The sequence below is a fragment of the Ambystoma mexicanum genome, chromosome 5q, assembly GCF_040938575.1.
Source record: "Ambystoma mexicanum isolate Mex_15411 chromosome 5q, UKY_AmexF1_1, whole genome shotgun sequence".
In the NCBI taxonomy this organism is placed as follows: domain Eukaryota; kingdom Metazoa; phylum Chordata; class Amphibia; order Caudata; family Ambystomatidae; genus Ambystoma; species Ambystoma mexicanum.
Window position 1 is genome coordinate 1,300,436,526 of NC_090933.1, and position 18,319 is coordinate 1,300,454,844.

The 18,319-nt window shown below is 42.9% G+C and overlaps 1 protein-coding gene across 1 annotated transcript in view; it reads right to left on the reverse strand.

Annotated features, from left to right (window-relative positions):
* Positions 1-18,319, reverse strand: part of WDR97 (WD repeat domain 97) — an 847,808-nt gene that overhangs the window by 421,019 nt on the left and 408,470 nt on the right. Inside the window, exon 13 of the mRNA XM_069621894.1 lies at positions 2,231-2,386. Within this exon, the coding sequence (XP_069477995.1) occupies positions 2,231-2,386 (156 nt within the window). The remainder of the gene's footprint in view (positions 1-2,230; positions 2,387-18,319) is intronic.

Below are 18,319 nucleotides of genomic sequence, written 5' to 3' on the forward strand. Positions count from 1 at the left end.
AATACTACAAAGAAATTGTTAAAGGGGAATATTTTACTTTAAATGCTGAAATTTGTTGCATACTTGACATGCTGAATCACTTGCATTACCATAGGAGACCATATGAGCTAAATCATACAACGTTAGATCAACTTAACGGTCATTTCCTTACAGATCTTGTGTGGCATTTCCTTTCACATGCCAAACTGCACACTTCAAATATGGGCCTTATGACTGGGAACTGCGTAACATGACTAATTGTAGCAACAAGTCGGTTAAACACTTTATTAAATGCCCGTGCAATGTAAGATATGTTGGACAGACAGTAAGAGCTGTGAAAACATGAATACTGGAACACCGATCCAGAATCTGATGCAAAAATGCAAATACACCTTTTGTTCACAATTTGGAAGAATATGGCCATTCGCATGATGATCTCCATAGGTGGATAATTGGCAGCATACCACTGGATCACTCAATGAATTATACAAATCAGATGTTACATTTTAGGGAACAATTATAGCTCTACCATTTAGTAACATACTGGAGGGTTGAGTGATGTCAGTCACTGGTCCATGTTAACAGCTAAAGCGCACCAAATTGGTCCTAAAGGTGGCAACACGCAAGCTTGCTATTTCACTCAATTGCCAGTCTCTTCACTTCAAGTATCAGATGGCTCCTCCCCAGAGGACACAGGTCTGAATCAAAAGTAATTGGATTACTACAATTGTCAAGAAAGTTATCACACTATGAAAGTTGAAACTCATTCTTAGTTAGGTCGGTTTCTTCTATATGACATCAGGGAACATGATTTATCAGCTTTGTCGTAGTCGTATCCTGCGGTAGACCATTTTTAAAAGATGGCCGCTGATTATCCAATTTAATTTGTATGAAAAAGCAATATTTTCTTTGTTAACACTACATGTGGTCCGCAGTGATAGCATATGTAGATGATGTGCTACGTATATAAAGAAGGCCACCATTACTAATCTGCTCACGCATCAGGTAACGTTTATAACATAAACGTTTCACGTGGGTACTAAATCTTGTGCTCTTTATAGGTCCTAAACGATGTGTATTTACCGAGGGCAAAACAGTAGGTTTGTGTCTCGACATTTGCTTCTGAACTTATTAATTCTCACAATCATTTTTGGTTCACATTAGTATTTACAATTGATCTATTTTAGTATCTGTTACGATGTGAATAGAATAAAACTCTCGGAGCATTCAAGAAGTGCACACAATTAATTTGCCGCAGATTGGGGTGAGTTAACACATTCATCATATACATTTTGCTTATTATATACAGTTATATTTAGTCTTTAGTAGTGTTATTGGTTGCAGACAGCATTCACCTCAGAACAGGGTGACATGCCAGTACATGTTAGTGTCTAGTTGGAAACCACAAACATATTGGTCTCATGAGCGAGTAATATTTTTACATTTTTGAATCAAATTGATTTTCTTTAATGTGTGTCCCCCCAGTTAATTCTATTTACATCTTTACTCCAGGCAAACAATCTGCTTTGGGATAACGTTAATTAGTTCATCTGTGTGTGTAGCAAAGTTTGATAAAATGTTAGAATTGAACATCACTTTCCTCCACACATATAATTCCAGTCCTGAAGAAGGTATTTGAGAGTATACATGCAGAAACATGAAACATGTTAACCATTTATTTGTAATCATGAGTAACCTACTGACCCATTTCTCTTTAATGGTGATTAGTTTACTTGAAATGTATAGTTTAATTATTCCTCTTAACATTATAACAGCTTCATCCTAGTACTGAAAACCCATTTTTGGATATGTTACAATTGAGAAACACTAAAATGCAAACATGAATTATTCCTCTGTTTGCACTATTTGTTTGTCATATTTGTTGTTACCCGTCGTTACTGTATTTCTATTGTTTGTACTGTATTTCTAATCTTTTTTGACTATTTAAATTGCATATAATTAAATTCAAGCATGTATTCTCTCCACAGTGTGTTTCATATATTCCATAGTCTTTTTTAGGTGATAGTGCAATGCTTAAGTGCAATGCTTACTCATTTATTGATTATTAAACAGTGTGTTTCGAATGTCTTACTTTGATTTTGGAAGGGGTAGTGTTACTATATCGGTGTTTTAGGCCATATCACCTGGTCGGGTTAAAGGCATACTCTTCTAGTTCACGGTTCTCCACTTTACCAAAAGGACAAAGAAGCTTACTGGCATTCCAGCCCAACACACTGATGAATTCCCTTACCTTGAGGCGCGGCTTGTCACGGTAGAAGATTTGCAGATAGCGCCCAAAAGCTTCCTTCTCTGTTGCCTCAGTTCTTTTGGGCTTTTTGCTGCAGTGAAGCTTCCCTTGCTTTATAAGGAGCAGCTCTTGGTCTCTGGCTGCAAGCACGGAATACTTCTGCAATAGTCAAAATTCAGACAGTTGTCAGCTTTTGTTAAGTTATTTTGCAAAATTAATTCACAAGGCCTTCTGCACTTTGTAATAGGGAACTGGTTATTGCTATGTTTAGTGATGGGACACTTTGAAAGACTCTGGATCCCTTCGACTCACAATCTGAGCAGATTTCCTCAGACCCAACAAAGAAAACTATCAGCCACTTCACCCACAACTTATCCTACCCCTTCTACATCTAAATCCAACCCCTGCCCCATCTTCTTCCCTTTAGTGCCCACATTGCACCTACAAGGGTCATCAACCCAACAAGCAACTATTGCTAACTACAATACACAGAGCAGGTATTTTCTTTACATGTCTGTAATACCATTTAGCTGTTCTGCCTTGTTGGGGACATCCAGAGGCGAGATTTGTTGGCCTCCCCGATCCAGTGGATGATGAGCCATGAGCTGGTAGGGGAAGGATTCCCTGTTCATCCCCATCTGGCCCTTTCCAGTAATCTAGGGACTGCCACTTATGCACTCCCAAGATTTTTGACCCCTTACACAGAAGATGTATATGGCAGGAGATACAAAGACTTCCTTCCCTTCCTACTCAAGTGTTTGGACCAATGTTCCCTCTAAGCTGTGCGCATGCCGAACTTCCTTATAGGTGCCGCTCAGAAGAGTTTTAGCAGCGCACACAGACACTTCCAACCTTCTCAAGAATTAATAAGGCACAAGCCACAGCAGTTACCTGACATTTGCTTTCTCTCTTAATAAATGCAGAAAGGTGGAAAAGCAGAAAGGTGCAAACCCAGAAGCGGCTGCAACAGGATGATCAAGAGTTTTGGTGGTGAAACTTACCGGAGCCTGCAGCTGATTAAGGACTTCAACTTCCAGTTGGCAGTGCAGTGACTGCAGGATTTTCTTTGAGCTGCCTGCCCCCTCTTATAAAAGCCAAGCACACGCTGAAGTGACGATTTAGTGGCATGACAGAGGCACATGCGCTGCACGCTAAGCGCGCAAAGCGCGTATCCGTCACGCCCCGAGGCGGCACGGCAGACATGGCGGAGAAAAACAGTGAGATGGAAATGTCTGTGTCTGAGCCAGCACAAACAACTCTCGATATTGTTGATGAAGATCTGTTGAAGGCTGTGGAACGTGTGGAGATGCCTAATTGTACATACCAATTTAGAAATCCTAGAACTTGCCCGTTAAAGACGATTCGGGCACCTGTTACAGAAGCTTAGGAGAATCTAGTTGCTAAAACCACTCATTTTTTCCCCAGAAGAGAGGAGGAAATTGTGTCGGCTGAAGGTACTTTTAAGGATTTAGCCTCAGAGCTCACTTCCTCTCTCAATTGTTTGAGTACTAAATTAATTGAGCAAGTTATTACCTCAATTCAACCCAAAACCGCAGGTATTTGAACAGTTGAATTTTGAAATGGGTAGATTACAAGAAGGGATGGTACCAAAAAAAGAGGGTGAAGAGTTGAGAGCTATATTTGAGAGTTGAGAGCTATATTGCTATTTGAATCAAGACAAGGGGGGCTGTAGTCGTATCGCGAATGAGAGGGAAACAGAGGCAAAGGTGCTTGTGAATATTGTGGGTGCTGAGCCATAGGTTTTCGTGATTGACTCTATAGACATACATGTGGTACCTTCAACGCAAAGTGATTTTTCATCCACCCCTCTCCTGTTTGAATCTAACAGTGTAGAAAGCTCTAATGGGGTACATGCTGACGAGATACATTTGGAAATTACGCATGATTGTGACCTGATTGGTTCTTCCACAACATTGTTTTCAGTATTGAAAAAACATTTAACAAAATTGGTGCAGGGGGGGGGGGGGCACTCGGTAGCCCGAGTAAGATGGCCGCGGGCTGACGAAGCTCCGGAGCAGACAGATATTTATGCAAATATATCTCTCCTCACAATGTATTGATTGCACAAGCGACAGATCTCAAGGCTGCGCAACGCATGGAAGACTGCCTGCCTGTTCCAGGGCAGCAGGAAGAATACACCGGCACCAGCTCACTGAGCAATAGCAACGAATGTCAATCGACACCAAGCTCCATTGCACCACAAACCTCTGAGACAGAAAAAAAAATGTTTTAAAAAACAATATTGGTGCAAAAATGTGAGACATTGGAAGGTGAACTAGCTCAGCAGTCACTATTATTAAGTACACACCTAAAGTCACAAGTGTGTATAAATATCAATGCACAAATGTTGACATATCAGAAAGGATACTTATGCTGCGTAACGTGGTGGGTGACAGTGTTGGTGTTCAGTCATTAAGGAAAACCGGATAACTCGTGAGATCATTAGAGGTACCTGTTTACCTGGTAAAGATGGTGATATAGAGGAAAAAGATCTCGCTAAGGATGTTAGAAGAAAAGGGAGAAAAAAATTGGGAAAGCGTAAAAAGATGCTGATCAGTCAAGCTGTGATGTATGGGAAAAAGGCAAAAGTAAGAAAGTGAAAAAAGCTCCTCACAGAATCCAATACAGAGAGACTTATCGAAAATAATCGGGGCATTATGATATGGGACCGATTAAGGAAACTGCTCCAATAGTGCAGCCGAAACATACGAAAGGCAAGAAAAATAGGACTTGCCAAAAAATGCTACTTGTGCAGTGGAGGGCATAGAAGGCTCAGTTAACCGACTCAATGTAGGGCAAGCCTCTATGGGAAACAAAGACAACAATGACATAAGGTCCTTTTTTTCAATGGTAACGATAGAAGTGATACAGAAGCAGATGAAAGTAAGAGTTGTTGCGTAGGAAAAAGAAACAAAAGCTCAGGCTGGTTATACATGTTGGAAAATGTGGAGCCAGGGGCAATTTCAAATAATTGAGGGGCAGGCACGATTACAGTTGAAAGATGCAATGTCACAAACAACTAGGGTCAACACTATAGCCTGCCAAGTGTGTGAGAAAGTGATAGGACACATAATGGGGGATAACAAGAATAACATGGGAAGATGTATAGAGCACTGCCATTGCAGGTGGTCTCCATTATGGAGAAACATCCCCCACTGAACAGAGCTGCAATGTTGTGTATCCTTCAGAATATAGTGCCGCTCAATGTCATTACCTCAGATGACAAACATTGTAGATCAGGTAGAAGAAGATAATACATTAACTTCTAATATCTGGTTTGCATCAGAAGCCATTTTTGACTTCATATTCAAATTTGAGGATGACATTTATAAGAGAGGATACTATTGTTCATTGTTAGATTTTGCAATACAAATACGTTCAACAGTGGGTCCAAACAAATTGTGTACTGGATCCAATCTGAATTCAAAAGAAATGAGGGGAGAATATACTAAAGGTCTGAGTTGAAACTTGCCGATAACAGATTTGTAAATCCAACTAATCACCTACGAAATTATGAGCCTAGAGACAAGTTGATCAGTGGGGCTCAGAGAGTTGAAGAATATTGGCAATGTCTTCCAAGGTCTTTCAGACATATTTTTTAAATACACCCTGATGAAGTTGTTATGTTGGGTTCCTGGAATAAGAGAGGTTCTTCACATCTCTCTGAATAAGGTGGCTTGTTAGAAAATGTAAATGTATTCGGTTTGCTATTACTACAAGAAACATGGATAAGCAAATCGATTGTGATCGATGGAAGATCAACAATTCATGTTTTGGTTGGCAAGGGTCTAAAAGGTAGGCCAAAGGGCAGTCTTGTTACAACAGTTCTTCACCGGTGGATGATTAAAGAAAGTAACTGCAATACAGATACTGTACTAGTTGGTACGGTTTCTATGGAGCGCCCCAGCATAGAGGACCTCTTGATAGTTAATGTCTATGACACGCTGAATGCTAAGTCTCATGAGAGTAATGTACAAAAATGGTTACATGATGTAGTAGACAGTAACACCGTATTTGTAGCTGGACATTTTAATGCAAAAATCCTTTGAGTTTAGGTTGTTTTATGGTTGGTAATACATATTTATTGAAACCCTTTATTTGTATAATCTAATGATATTAAATGGTCAATGTGCTGGTGATGAGCATCAAGCTTACACTAGACCTTGTGGGAAAAGCACAAGTACCAAAGATGATATATTCATTAATACAGCAGCCATGGCCTTGGTAAAAGCCTTAGTAAAAGATATGGTCATTTTAAATTGTGAAGAAAGGGATCACCTGCTTTTATGTGCTCTATTAAATCTGGTGTTCAGCAAGGCAAATTATGATCTGAGTGGTGACACTGATATCACAAATGGCCAAAACCGAATACGTTGGGATCCAGGTAAACTAAATATGGACAATTCTATGGATGAAACAACATTGATACATTTTGTTGAAAACTCTGTATCTAAGCCCAAGTAAGACAGTTTGAATGTATGATAAAGAATATAAATAAAGGGATTTTGCCGTGTCGAGCGATGGAATGGAGGGTCAAGTAGAGGAGGCAGCTATGATAGTAAAATCCCAGAGGCTAAAAGAAATGTGTGCCATGCTATAAAAATCACTCTTCAAAGCTCTCATTATCAGGTTGATAACGGAGGGCATTACAAATTTGAAAAAAAGATTATCGTAGATGGTTAAGATATCATTTTAAGGAAAAAGCTAATGATAAATGGTAAGAGCTGGCATTGTATGCTAGACAGAAGGACACCAGGCAAATATGGTCAATAATAATGCATCCAAAACAAGGGCCCTGCCAATTAATAGTGTGCCAGATAAAGTGTGGCGGACATATATTGAGAGAACACTAGGTTCTGAGGTACAAGAACATGGATATATTTTAAACCAGCTGGATGGTTGGACTTGTAAGAAAAATGTAGGTGATACAGCGTAGCTCATAAAAAATCTGAATTTTTCATTGGGCGGCAGGCCAAGACAGAACCGGCAACACCTTTATAAAACAAAATCCATGGCTGTGGGATCTCGCTCTGCTTATATTGTTCAATTCTATTGGCAAAGTTGAGATTGCACCTTTAACATGGAAAGATAGTAACATCTTACCTATGTACAAAAAATGTTGCAGGAAGAATCCGGGAAATTACTGTCGGCTTGAGATGTTAGACATACCGGCTAAGTTGTTTGCAAGGGGTTTATTAGATGAATTGAGAGATTGGATTGGCATTAATAATATTTTACCCCCTAATCAAACAGGGTTTTGCGAACACACTAGCACAGTACATAATTTGATTTCCCTGGTGACATTGGGAGAACATTCTTGGCTGAAACGTAAATTACTGATTTACTGTGCATTCATTGACTTCAGCGCCACATTCTATACTGTAATGCGAAATCGATTATGGTGTAAATTAACATCTTGGAATAGTTGTGCTTGGCTAGTGGCGATGATTACGCAGAATACTCTAACACCAGGGTGAGAATTTGTCTAGATCGGCAAGGACATGTAACAAACTGAATATCGACCAAGAGAGGTGTGAAGCAGGGGTGCATATTGGCCCTGACCCTCTTCAATCTCTACTTGGCCGAGTTAAATGAGGTATTACGATCTCCCATGGTATACCCACTCAAATATTGGAGTGTGAAAGTGGGGTGGCTTGGGTATGCCGATGACCTTGTGTTACGAGACCATTCCCCAAAAGGCCTGCAAATCCAATTGAATATATTAGAGCAATATGCCAGAGATAATGTTCTAAGCATAAACATTGATAAGACCAAAATGATGGTTTTTGCTTCCTTGCGGAAATCACTGCAAAAATATATATGGAAGCTTAATCAGGAATCGTAAGAACAGGTTGCTTATTATAAATATCTTAGTGGTGTTGTGGATGATAAGCTCAAATGGACTAAACATTTGGAAATTATGCAAGTTAACACTCTGCAGCAACCAAAGCGATAAATAAGTGTATTGGTGCTAAGAGAGGTTATTCCCCAAAAACAATATTATTGATATATAGGGCTAAAACTTTACCTAGTATGCTCTATGTTGCGGAAGTGTGGGCCAGTAAATATCTTAAGCCATTGGAGATTTTGGAAGGAAAAGTCTTGAAGTTACTGTTTAAAGTTCCTAATTCGCAATCTCCGAGTTTTATCCATCTGGAATTTGACTTAAGAAGTACTCATATGGAAGTAGTGTATAAAAGATCAATGTGCTATGCACCGCTGATGTAGTTAGAGAACAACACAATTACAGTTCAGCTAGTTCATGTTTTCTTAGAACTGAATGAAAAAGAAAGAAAAGGTTGTCTAAGTGCAATGTCCTTAATGTATGCATATTGACAGCCACGTCTGGTGTTTCGTCCTATGGTGATATCGCAAAGTGTATTTAAGAGAACAGACAAAGATTTCTTGAAAGATTATGACATGGAGATTGATATTACGAAATTGGCGTCAAATGTGAACAGTGGCAATTTTATTTAATATATGTTAAGGCAAGTAAAAAGGCCCAAATATATAGATGCCTTTACGACCAGCCATATGTTAGTACGGTATCTTAAAATCAAATTTAATATGGCCCGAATTTTTTTAAATAGCGGGTGCTAAGCTGTCAATTCCCCCAAAGTTTGCGTTTATGTAGACTGTGTGTGGAAAATAATGTGGAAACCACAGAGCATCTTCTGTTTAGGTGTGAAAGCTCATAGCCGGTCAAGTGGCACAGCGAGTAGAGCGCTCGCTTTGACACCCGTGCAGAGCCTGTTAACACAGGTTCGAATCCCGGCGGGGCCAAACTCAGCCTTTCATCCTTCCGAGGTCGATAAATGAGCACCACACACCGTGGGTAATAATAAGCAGCGCTCGGATACCTGAGGGTTTGTAGCGCTATATAAAAGCCTAATTATTATTATTATTATATCATCTACGGGTCAGATACTTTTATGCCTATACTAATACGAGTAATATGGATGAGCCTACTGTTTTATGGGATTTTTTAATGGATGGAAACAATGCCAATTTTATTTATTATATGGTTAAATGTTATGATGTGATTATGCAAATTTTACATGATTTGTCCAAAAGTTTTTCTTTTACTCTGGAATGTTATGGATTGTTCATTATTCGGCTTTATGAATAATTAAATAAATATAAATTTATAATTATACTAACTAGTCCTTACATTCGAGTCTAGCCTATTTACATTACACTACTATGCCCAGCGTGACCTTATACACCTAAAAACCCTAAAAACAGAATACACTCAAGAAATTGTACCCTGAACAGAAGAGCTAACTAAGATATGCTTGCACATATCAACCAAATAACCTTCCCTCCCCACCCATGACTACTATGGTTCTACTTTGTTTTGCCGAAGTAAACTACCTGCCGACAACATTACTTTGATTTTTAAAATGTCTCTTTTGCAAATGGGTGTTCCCATACGAGCTTTCCCCGCCACAACCGTCACTACCTCCCAACCTCCCCTACCCCATATTCTATAACTCAAAAAATATAAAGAATTATTTCCCCATAGAACAATGTGTTTGAAGAAATTACAACAAAGTAATTTACTTCGGCAAAACAACGGTACATAGACTCCTATACTTGACTTTACCACACTTATACCGTATGACTAACTTCCACCCACTCTCTACGTTTGGAGTGTCAGTCCTAAGCCAGTTGAGACACACAAACTAATCATACTCAGGATATGTCCTGTACAGCCTAATGTGGATTGGAAGGTCCTGTTTACTAGGTGTCCCGTTTGGCATTTTTCTGACTGGAATATACCAGCAAGTCAAAGGAAGAAACTATACATCGACCATTGAGGGAGACTATTATACATCTGAAGACTTCCTGTTCTGGTTTACCACGGTGGGCAAGGCGTATTTACATCCATGGGTGCCTTTCTTTTGAGTGAATCCTACATTCTGCTACTAAAGCGAAAAGCAAGTTTTGGAATTGCTGTAAGAAGATATTCATCACTACAGACAATTGGTTCAGATACAGGGATCCTGTGTATGAAGGAATGAATGAGATCTACCTTAAGCACAAGACAAATTTCTGCCCCTGAAGAATGTCCAGTTATAACGAACACTTAGGACAGAAACTTATATAAGTTAGGCTTTGTTGACACAGTGGGTAATAGGAAAAATTAAGTTGCCGCTGTGGTCCATCAAGTATTAGTGATTTGACAAGTTGCGGTGGAATAATTTTATTATTGTATACTGCTATGTTGTGTATATGTGTTTTTGAATGTTTTAATACTTGTGCTTTGACAAGAAGATGAATTAAAGATGATATTTTATGAAACACCTTTTTCTATTTGAATACACGGTGCACAGCCCATATTTGCTAAGAGGTTGTGTAAGTAGGATTCTATTTTAGGGTACACATTGTGTCATTAATATGTTGTAAGTCCTTCCTTTTGATGATCATATACATTGTATCCCCACTTGGTAGGAGGGATTTTCACCATAGTGTGGGGGCAACCCTTGAAAGAAAAATGTTAACTTCCACCCAAGGCCACATTCAGATATTATCAGACGACCTTGACTCTTCCTACATTGGCTCTGCAAAAGGTTACCAAACTTGTACGTACACCCACTTATTTTTTGTTTTAATATGATTAACATTTAAGCACCATCATTTATGTTACTCATGGTGTCTTAAAAAAGCATCCCCCACATTATGTAACCCAACTATCAACTGAAATATCGGCTACTGACTGTAAATAAGCAAGCTAATTGGATGTGTAAACTCATCCCATGCGTCCCATCATGTTGTTTACAGCCGAAAGGCTATTATCCTCATATGGAAATCGGCCGGGGTTATCGAAACATCTCCTCTCTAAAACTCTCTAAAACTTGTACATATGAAAAGAAGACCTGTAATACGCAACAGACACCACGCCATGGTAGGCTATGTGAGATGTTTGACCAATTTATATGAAACGGCAGAGACCCCGGTGAGTCTGCCCGACAAAGAATTGGACAATAACTGGGGTACGCACGTATAGATCTGGACCACATCAGTGACCTAGTAATGGATGATAGATCACAAAGGGAGAGGGAGTCATGGAAAGCTGCCCCAAGCACATATGGAAATGTTCGGCTTTGTTGCCCACACGTGTATTATGTAAATCAGTAATATTTATGTACACAGGACTGTAGAAGAAAGTAGTGCCAGACGGACTCGACTTGGATGATAACATTGTTGAAGAAACCTTTGTCATTATGTAAATATAAATAAAAAGAAAGACAAAAACAACAGTCCTTAGATCTCAAAGCCGCCGGCACACAATAGCTGACCCATCGAGGCCATCAGTCACCACCACATTTGGAGCAAGAGTCAGAGATAGCAAATATTGTACATATGGTCCCCAGATATCAGGGGGAGGCGCATGGAGCGGCATGGTGCATACGAAAGCCACTTCCAGATCACAGCAATATGCCACATCTTCCAACCATGCCGAAACCCGAGGAGCTGCCCTCCTCCCCCAGGAAATGGTAACCCTCCTGCATGCCAGTACTTGTAACAGCGCAGCCAATCGGCGTGCATGGCTGGGGAGACCTCTTGTGCACCCCAGGAGGACCACCAATGGTTCTAACCCAATCTGCTCACCAATAATCCGGTAGACCCTCGTGAGAACGTCTGCCCAGAACCCAGTCTCCTGCAGACAAGTGCAGGTCAAGTGTAAAACGTCTGCAGGGCCCGTTCATACGGCGTGACAGAGTAGTGGCCGTGGAGCTTTGCAGAGGTGTAGTAAGTTTGATGCACAAATGTAAACTGTATCAGTTTTCAGCCTTAAGAGAGTTAAGGGAGACTTTTTTTTTTAATCTGAAGTATGTAACACCAGCTTTCATCCACTATTTCCCTCCCCAGGCTCTCTTCCCATTTTTGCTCCCCATCCCATGACAACTTCGACAGTAGACTATTATACAGCAGGGAAACCAACCGTCCTTTACCCTGAGCTAGGATGGCGGTTTGCAACAGTGAACAAGTTGTGTGGCGAACATTGGTAATTTGGTTTTGAAGTCCTTGCAGATCCTGAAAGAACATTTCCAGCGGGGACGTATCCCCTCTTCCCTTTATTTATTTCATGGACATAAACACCCCGTCGGGATACCAATCCCCCACCACAGTGACACCAATTTTAGCCACTTATTGTAAATTGGTCTTTTCCCTCGGAATGTCCAAACCGGCCACACATCCAGCCAGTATTAGCGGGGAATATAATCCCTCCACTTGCAAGCCATCTGCTATTTTGTGCCAGATCACACAGGTAAGTCCTAACAGTATTTAACGATACCAGCCTTGGTTTATAGGGCGGCAGTGCAGCGGTTCTCAACTAATTGGGAGCAGCGATCGTCATCTCCACTTGTACTTGCGGCCGGATAGAACTTGTTGCGTACTAAAAGGAAAGATAGTGCGCCTGAGCCGCTCAATAGTAACGCTCAAAATTGGGAACTCCAAGCACCCCCCCGGCATATGGCTGAGTTCATGTCGGCCATTTCACCCTAGGATTCCCTACGGCCAAAAAAACCTCAGAAATAATCTCCTTTAAAAACAGATACCAAAACCTCGGAACTAGGGACATCTTGATCATTGATATGCGCCCCATTATGAATAATGGGAGATCCTGCCACTTGTGTAGGTAGTCTTTCAGATTAGCTAACCACCAAAATCACCCTAATAAAATGTACACAACCTCTTACAAACTATAAAGAGTAAAACAATTATTTTGCAAGTGCAAAGCATCCGTTAACAAACAAATTCTAATCCCAACAGGAGGTGTGGGCAACACCTCCACAACCCGTGACCTTGCACCCAACTAGTCTAATAAATCACCAGAAATTAATAATGCAGCGCAAGTGGATTGAAACACCTAGTGCCCACACATCTCAACTTACAACTTATACTCCTGCCTTAGTTCCTGGGTTTTAGTCCAATCTTTCCTCCATAATTTTGTTTTGACTGCCACTGGGTTCGCTAATAATGTCTCCTCATTTGTATCTAGATTCGCAAGAATCTTGCAGCAAACAGATTTCCATTCTTCAGGGATCGTCTCATTATTATTTATTAAAGATCCCCTTATTAGCTGAAATCCTCTTGGGGCGTCTTTGACAATACATTTGCGATGGAGGGACAACGATTTCCATAGCATTTAGAGAAATAAGCCCCAGTTTGTGTTGGATCACTGTTACGCTCACCTGGTCTCTGCGGAGAAGTTGGGGCACGGTTGCAGCCCTCCCTGAACTTAAATCACCCCCTTCAGGCCTCTCCATCGGTAGAAAGATATGAGCGGTGGTACGTGGTGATACTGCTCCTGCGTGCGTGGAGATAAGAGTGTGTGAGTGCGCCAATCTGTGATTGTTGTACCTCCCGAACCCTTCACCCCAAATTACGGTTTCTATGAGCACACGCCGCCCCATAAAGCTCACCTGCGAATTATGGAAGATAAGCTCTCCGTCCTGCTACTTCTGGCAGGGGCACGTCGAATGGGATTTAGTTCCTTCACTGATCACTGATAAGGATTAGTCCAGTCCAGCTGCGACTATGCTTCTCCTTATGATTGGTAAGTCTTTCTTGAACTCTTGTGATGCTGTTCGTTCTGTTTAATGTCTTTATATGTTGCTCCTATTTCTGCCTGCAATAATGTCTCTCTTCTGTTTTCTTCCCTTAGATGGAAATGCGGCCTCAATGCAGCTGTGAGACGCGAGACGCGGCAGGATGAAAGATGGATGCTACCGCAATGTTCGACAGCAGGTAAGTGATGGTTTAAGGAAAGCGCGAAGTATGGCGAAGTGCAACCTTAAACTGACTGTTTTTTCGATGTCTAACCTTGTCTTCTGTTTTTCCTTGCAGGCGCTGCTGTCGACGATGAAGCGTGTCGTGCTGCGGTGCCAAGATGAAGATTTCGGCGTTTCGGAAAGTGTAAAGATGAATACTTGGTTCGCCGAAGAGATGTACAGGTAAGAACAGCTTCCCCCAGTTGGTAAGTATGCTGACAGGAAGCAGGATGTCCAGGAAGCAGGATCTTCAAAGGTAAGTCTGACTGACCTCAGGCGACGGTGAGCGTTACGCTGCTTGCAAGTGCAGAATAACGCGAAGCGTCTGTCTTGAGGATCGGGGCAGCTTATATAGCTGAGATCGTGGGCACGCCCATTAGGGCCGGCTTACCAGCCACACCCTGCCACTCCTAGAGAGTGAGCACTTGCGAAGGCAATCCATTAGCAGCCACACCCAAGAATACACTTGGGGCTGCTTAATGGATGGAATGTTCAAGGTTAATGCATCCTGCTTAATGGATGGAATGTTCAAGGTTAATGCATCTGTAGTGCTATGTTCATAATAAAAGCTTTTTGGTGTTAAATGGATGTTCTTGTTTACTTTTGTTCATGAGCCTGGTCCCAAAGGCACCAGGACAGTGTCCACCCAGGTCTCCTGTGCATGCGACCCCTGCATGCCTTAGCCCCTGACTTCATGACCATGACAATCACTTGAACTGGAACTCTCTTAGGCAATGAAAGGACTCTTTTCCAGTAGAGGCCTTCCACCACCAGGCTGAATGATAAAGCAAAAAAGGCTTCCGCAACATACGTTAGTATAGACACAGCCTTGAGGTGCTAAAAATTCACAACAGGGAATAGAGAATATCGGCCATACCGTCTCAGCAAAACACAACCTTGAGATGCCAAACCTTTTGCTTTTGCTCTCAGCACTTTTCTCTTGGCTTGTCACTCAGACTGATGTTCATCCACATGCCCAAGTACGTGAAGGTCTTCACCTGCCGAGTGCCGAGCGCAATATCAAGACTCTTGACTTAGCCAGATTTATCGGGAGTCCATTCCGCTCGACATACAGCCTCAGAGAGTTGAGATGGCGCTGCAAGCCAGTCGGCGTCTGGTCTTAATTTCGTCCCTTATTTCTTTTTTTTTTTAATCAACTCTTTTTTTTTTGCATTTTCAGAAACACAAATAACCATGGTTTCAAACAACAGAACATTGCCCCGTTTCACTGCACCAACCAGTCTCTGTTTAGTTCCCGCTGGTTCTTGATGCCTTTGTGTTAATATCGGCCTCTCTTCACACCACATAGCCCTCCCACTTCCTCCATATTTTAGTGTACTTGCCATGCATCCTTTGCCTTCAGTATGTTATCTTTTCCATGCTATGGCAATTCTCCATTCCCATCTCCCATGTCGCCACTGTTGGCATGTCTCCAGAACCCCATCTGGCCGCCAGATCTCTTTTAGCCACTATTGCCGCAATCGCCATTAATGCACTTTCCCACATATTCCCTTCAAAGACTCCACTCATGTGTAAGAGTAAAGCTTCGGGGTCTTCAGGGACTTATTTCTCTAGCACTCTTGTCATTTTGACAAGGACCGCTTCCCACAGAACCGAGACCAACCGACAGTCACATTACGTATGGTATAATGTACCTTCCAGCTCCCCACATTTAAGACATGTGGCCATCTCGGCCTTGCTCATCCTATGTAGTTGATCCCTCGAGTGGTACACTCTGTGCAAGATTTTATACTGGATCTACCGCATTCGGGATGACCCGTTTACTTCCCTTACTACCACCATGGCCTCCACCCATTCTTCACCCTCGAGGGTGCCCAAGTCCCATTACCATTTTTCTTTCAGGTTCGTCAAGGGGCGTGCTGCGAAATTGTTAATGGCCTGGTATAGTACTGTTATCCCCTTTTTGGGTAGGACCTCTGTGAACAGCTTGATCTCTAGGGGGCTGTGATCCGGGAGGTCCGGGTCCCCTGCGAATGTGCTGCTACTGCGTGTGTTAGGCGTGCATACAGGTAGGCCTCTTCCCGGCTCAGGCCGTGCCTATGCCTCAGCTCCTGGAAGGGTACCATGGCGTTCCATTCGATCACGTCTGCTACTCTTGCTATCCCGGCCCTGACCCACATTGGTTGACCTCGCAGCTTCTTGATCTCTCCCAGTGCCGGATTGACTCATAGGGTCTGAAGTCTTGGAATTCTACATGCCCATCTCATCGCCTTCTTAGCTGCTTCCCGGATGTGCACTAGCCTGCCTTTGCCCTGCCGTAGGTAATCACCTCCATCCCGAGCTCCCGTACACCACTTGCAGTGGGTCTGCTCCGTGCATCGAATTCAGTTCCAGCCTCGTATGTGGGAGATGCTCACCCCCATATAGCCACTCGTCCGCTACGATCTGCTGTTCTGCCCAATAGTATTGCCGAATATCAAGTAGCCTGAGCCCTCCGTTCCAAATATCACCCCCCTGATCAGCGCATTAATTACATCAAATTGTTTGTTTGTAAGCCGCTCCGGGGTATTCTGCAACACGTATAATAGACTGGGGAGTGCAAGCATCTTTAATAAATTCACTTACCCCAGTAGGGTCACAGGGAGGGTGCCCAGTGCCTGGTATCTTCTCGTACTCTATTGACCAGTGGGTCGAGATTGGGTTTCTAGAAAGTCCTCGAATCCTGCGTCACATATGTTCTTAGTTATTTAAAGCCATCCGCTGCCCCCTTCAGGGGGCAGCCTCTCGGTATGGCCTCTGGCCCCCCTTTAATTGGCATAATAACCGATTTCTCTCAGTTAATCTTTAGCCCTCAGTACCATTGGAACTCTCCCAGTACCTCAATAGTTCTCAGGCACAATCTCCCAAATCCCCTAAATACACCAGCAAGTCATCTGTGTATAAGGAGATTTTATCCTCCCCCCCCCAGCCATACAAACCCATGGATTGATTGATCAGCCGTGATAACCTGCAACAGTGTCTCTATTGCCATGAGGAACTACCAAGGTGACAGTGGGCACCCATGTCGGGTACCCCTGTGCAGAGGGAACAGGCAGGATCTGTGACCATTAACCCGAACCCGGGCCATTGGCTGCGTGTAGAGCATTTTCACCCAGCTAATATAGTAAGGTCCGATACCCATTTGCCCATTACCGCCCAGAGAAAAGCCCATCCGACCGACTCGAAGGCCTTCTCTGAGTCTAGTGCCATGACCACATGGGGCCCCTCCAGAGAGTCAGAGAGCGCAATGGCATTGTGGAGCCTTCATAAATTAATTTGTGTGGCCCTGCCCGGCACAAAACCACATTGGTCCGGATGTATTAACCTGCTCACGAGCGGGAGCAATCTATTAGCTAAGACTTTGGCAAGGATGTTTGCCTCCACATTCAATAGCGAGATTGGTCGATATGAGGAACACACATTCTGGGGTTTCCCCTTTTAACGTATAACTACTATATTGGCCAATCTAATATCCTCCAGTAGTTGGCACTGTTCCCGGCTTTCCTGCAGCACTCCCAGCATGCGGTCACCCACTTTGTCCCAGGTGCTTCTCCGTTGGGGCCTGCTGATTTCCCTCCTTGCAGCCCCTGTACGGCCTCCAGGAGCTCCTGCTTGGTTATGTCCACCTCCAACCCCAACCGCTCCTGCTCTCTCAGGCAGGGCAGGGCTATGTTGGCCAGGTACCCATCTATCTCCAGGGTTGAGGGGTCTGGTATTTCTGCGGATAGATTCTGGTAGTCTGAGAAGGCTTGGGCAATGACCCTCACCTCCACGTTTTCCCCCCCATCCCCATCCGCAATGGCCCAAACCCATCTTGCACCTTCCTCCCTCTTCTCCAGCCAGACAAGCATACGTTCCCTTTTGTCTCGCAGGTCATAGACTCTGGCCTGTTTGATTACATGAGCCTGACAGGCTTCATCCGTCGCTACCTTCCTTTATCCTGCTCTGCCATGGCCAGCACTCACTTGGTTCTGAGCGAGGGTGCCTGGGCATTTCGCGCTTCCACCAGCTCCCTCTCGTTTTCCAGTCGCTTAGTGCATCTCTCCCTCTCATATGCTCCTATTGCACCTCCGACTGCTCCCCTATTCATTACCTTGTATGCGTCCCATCATGTGCCCCCCCCTTGCCACCATCCCCATGTTCAGGGTGAAGTACTCCTCTGACCCCCCCCCCCCAATGACTTCCCTGATCGATTCATTCCCCAGGTGGTAAGCATTCAACTTCCATTCCCTCTGCCTAGCTCTCTCATTCCCTTCCCAACAAATAAAGAATGAGGCATGGTCAGACA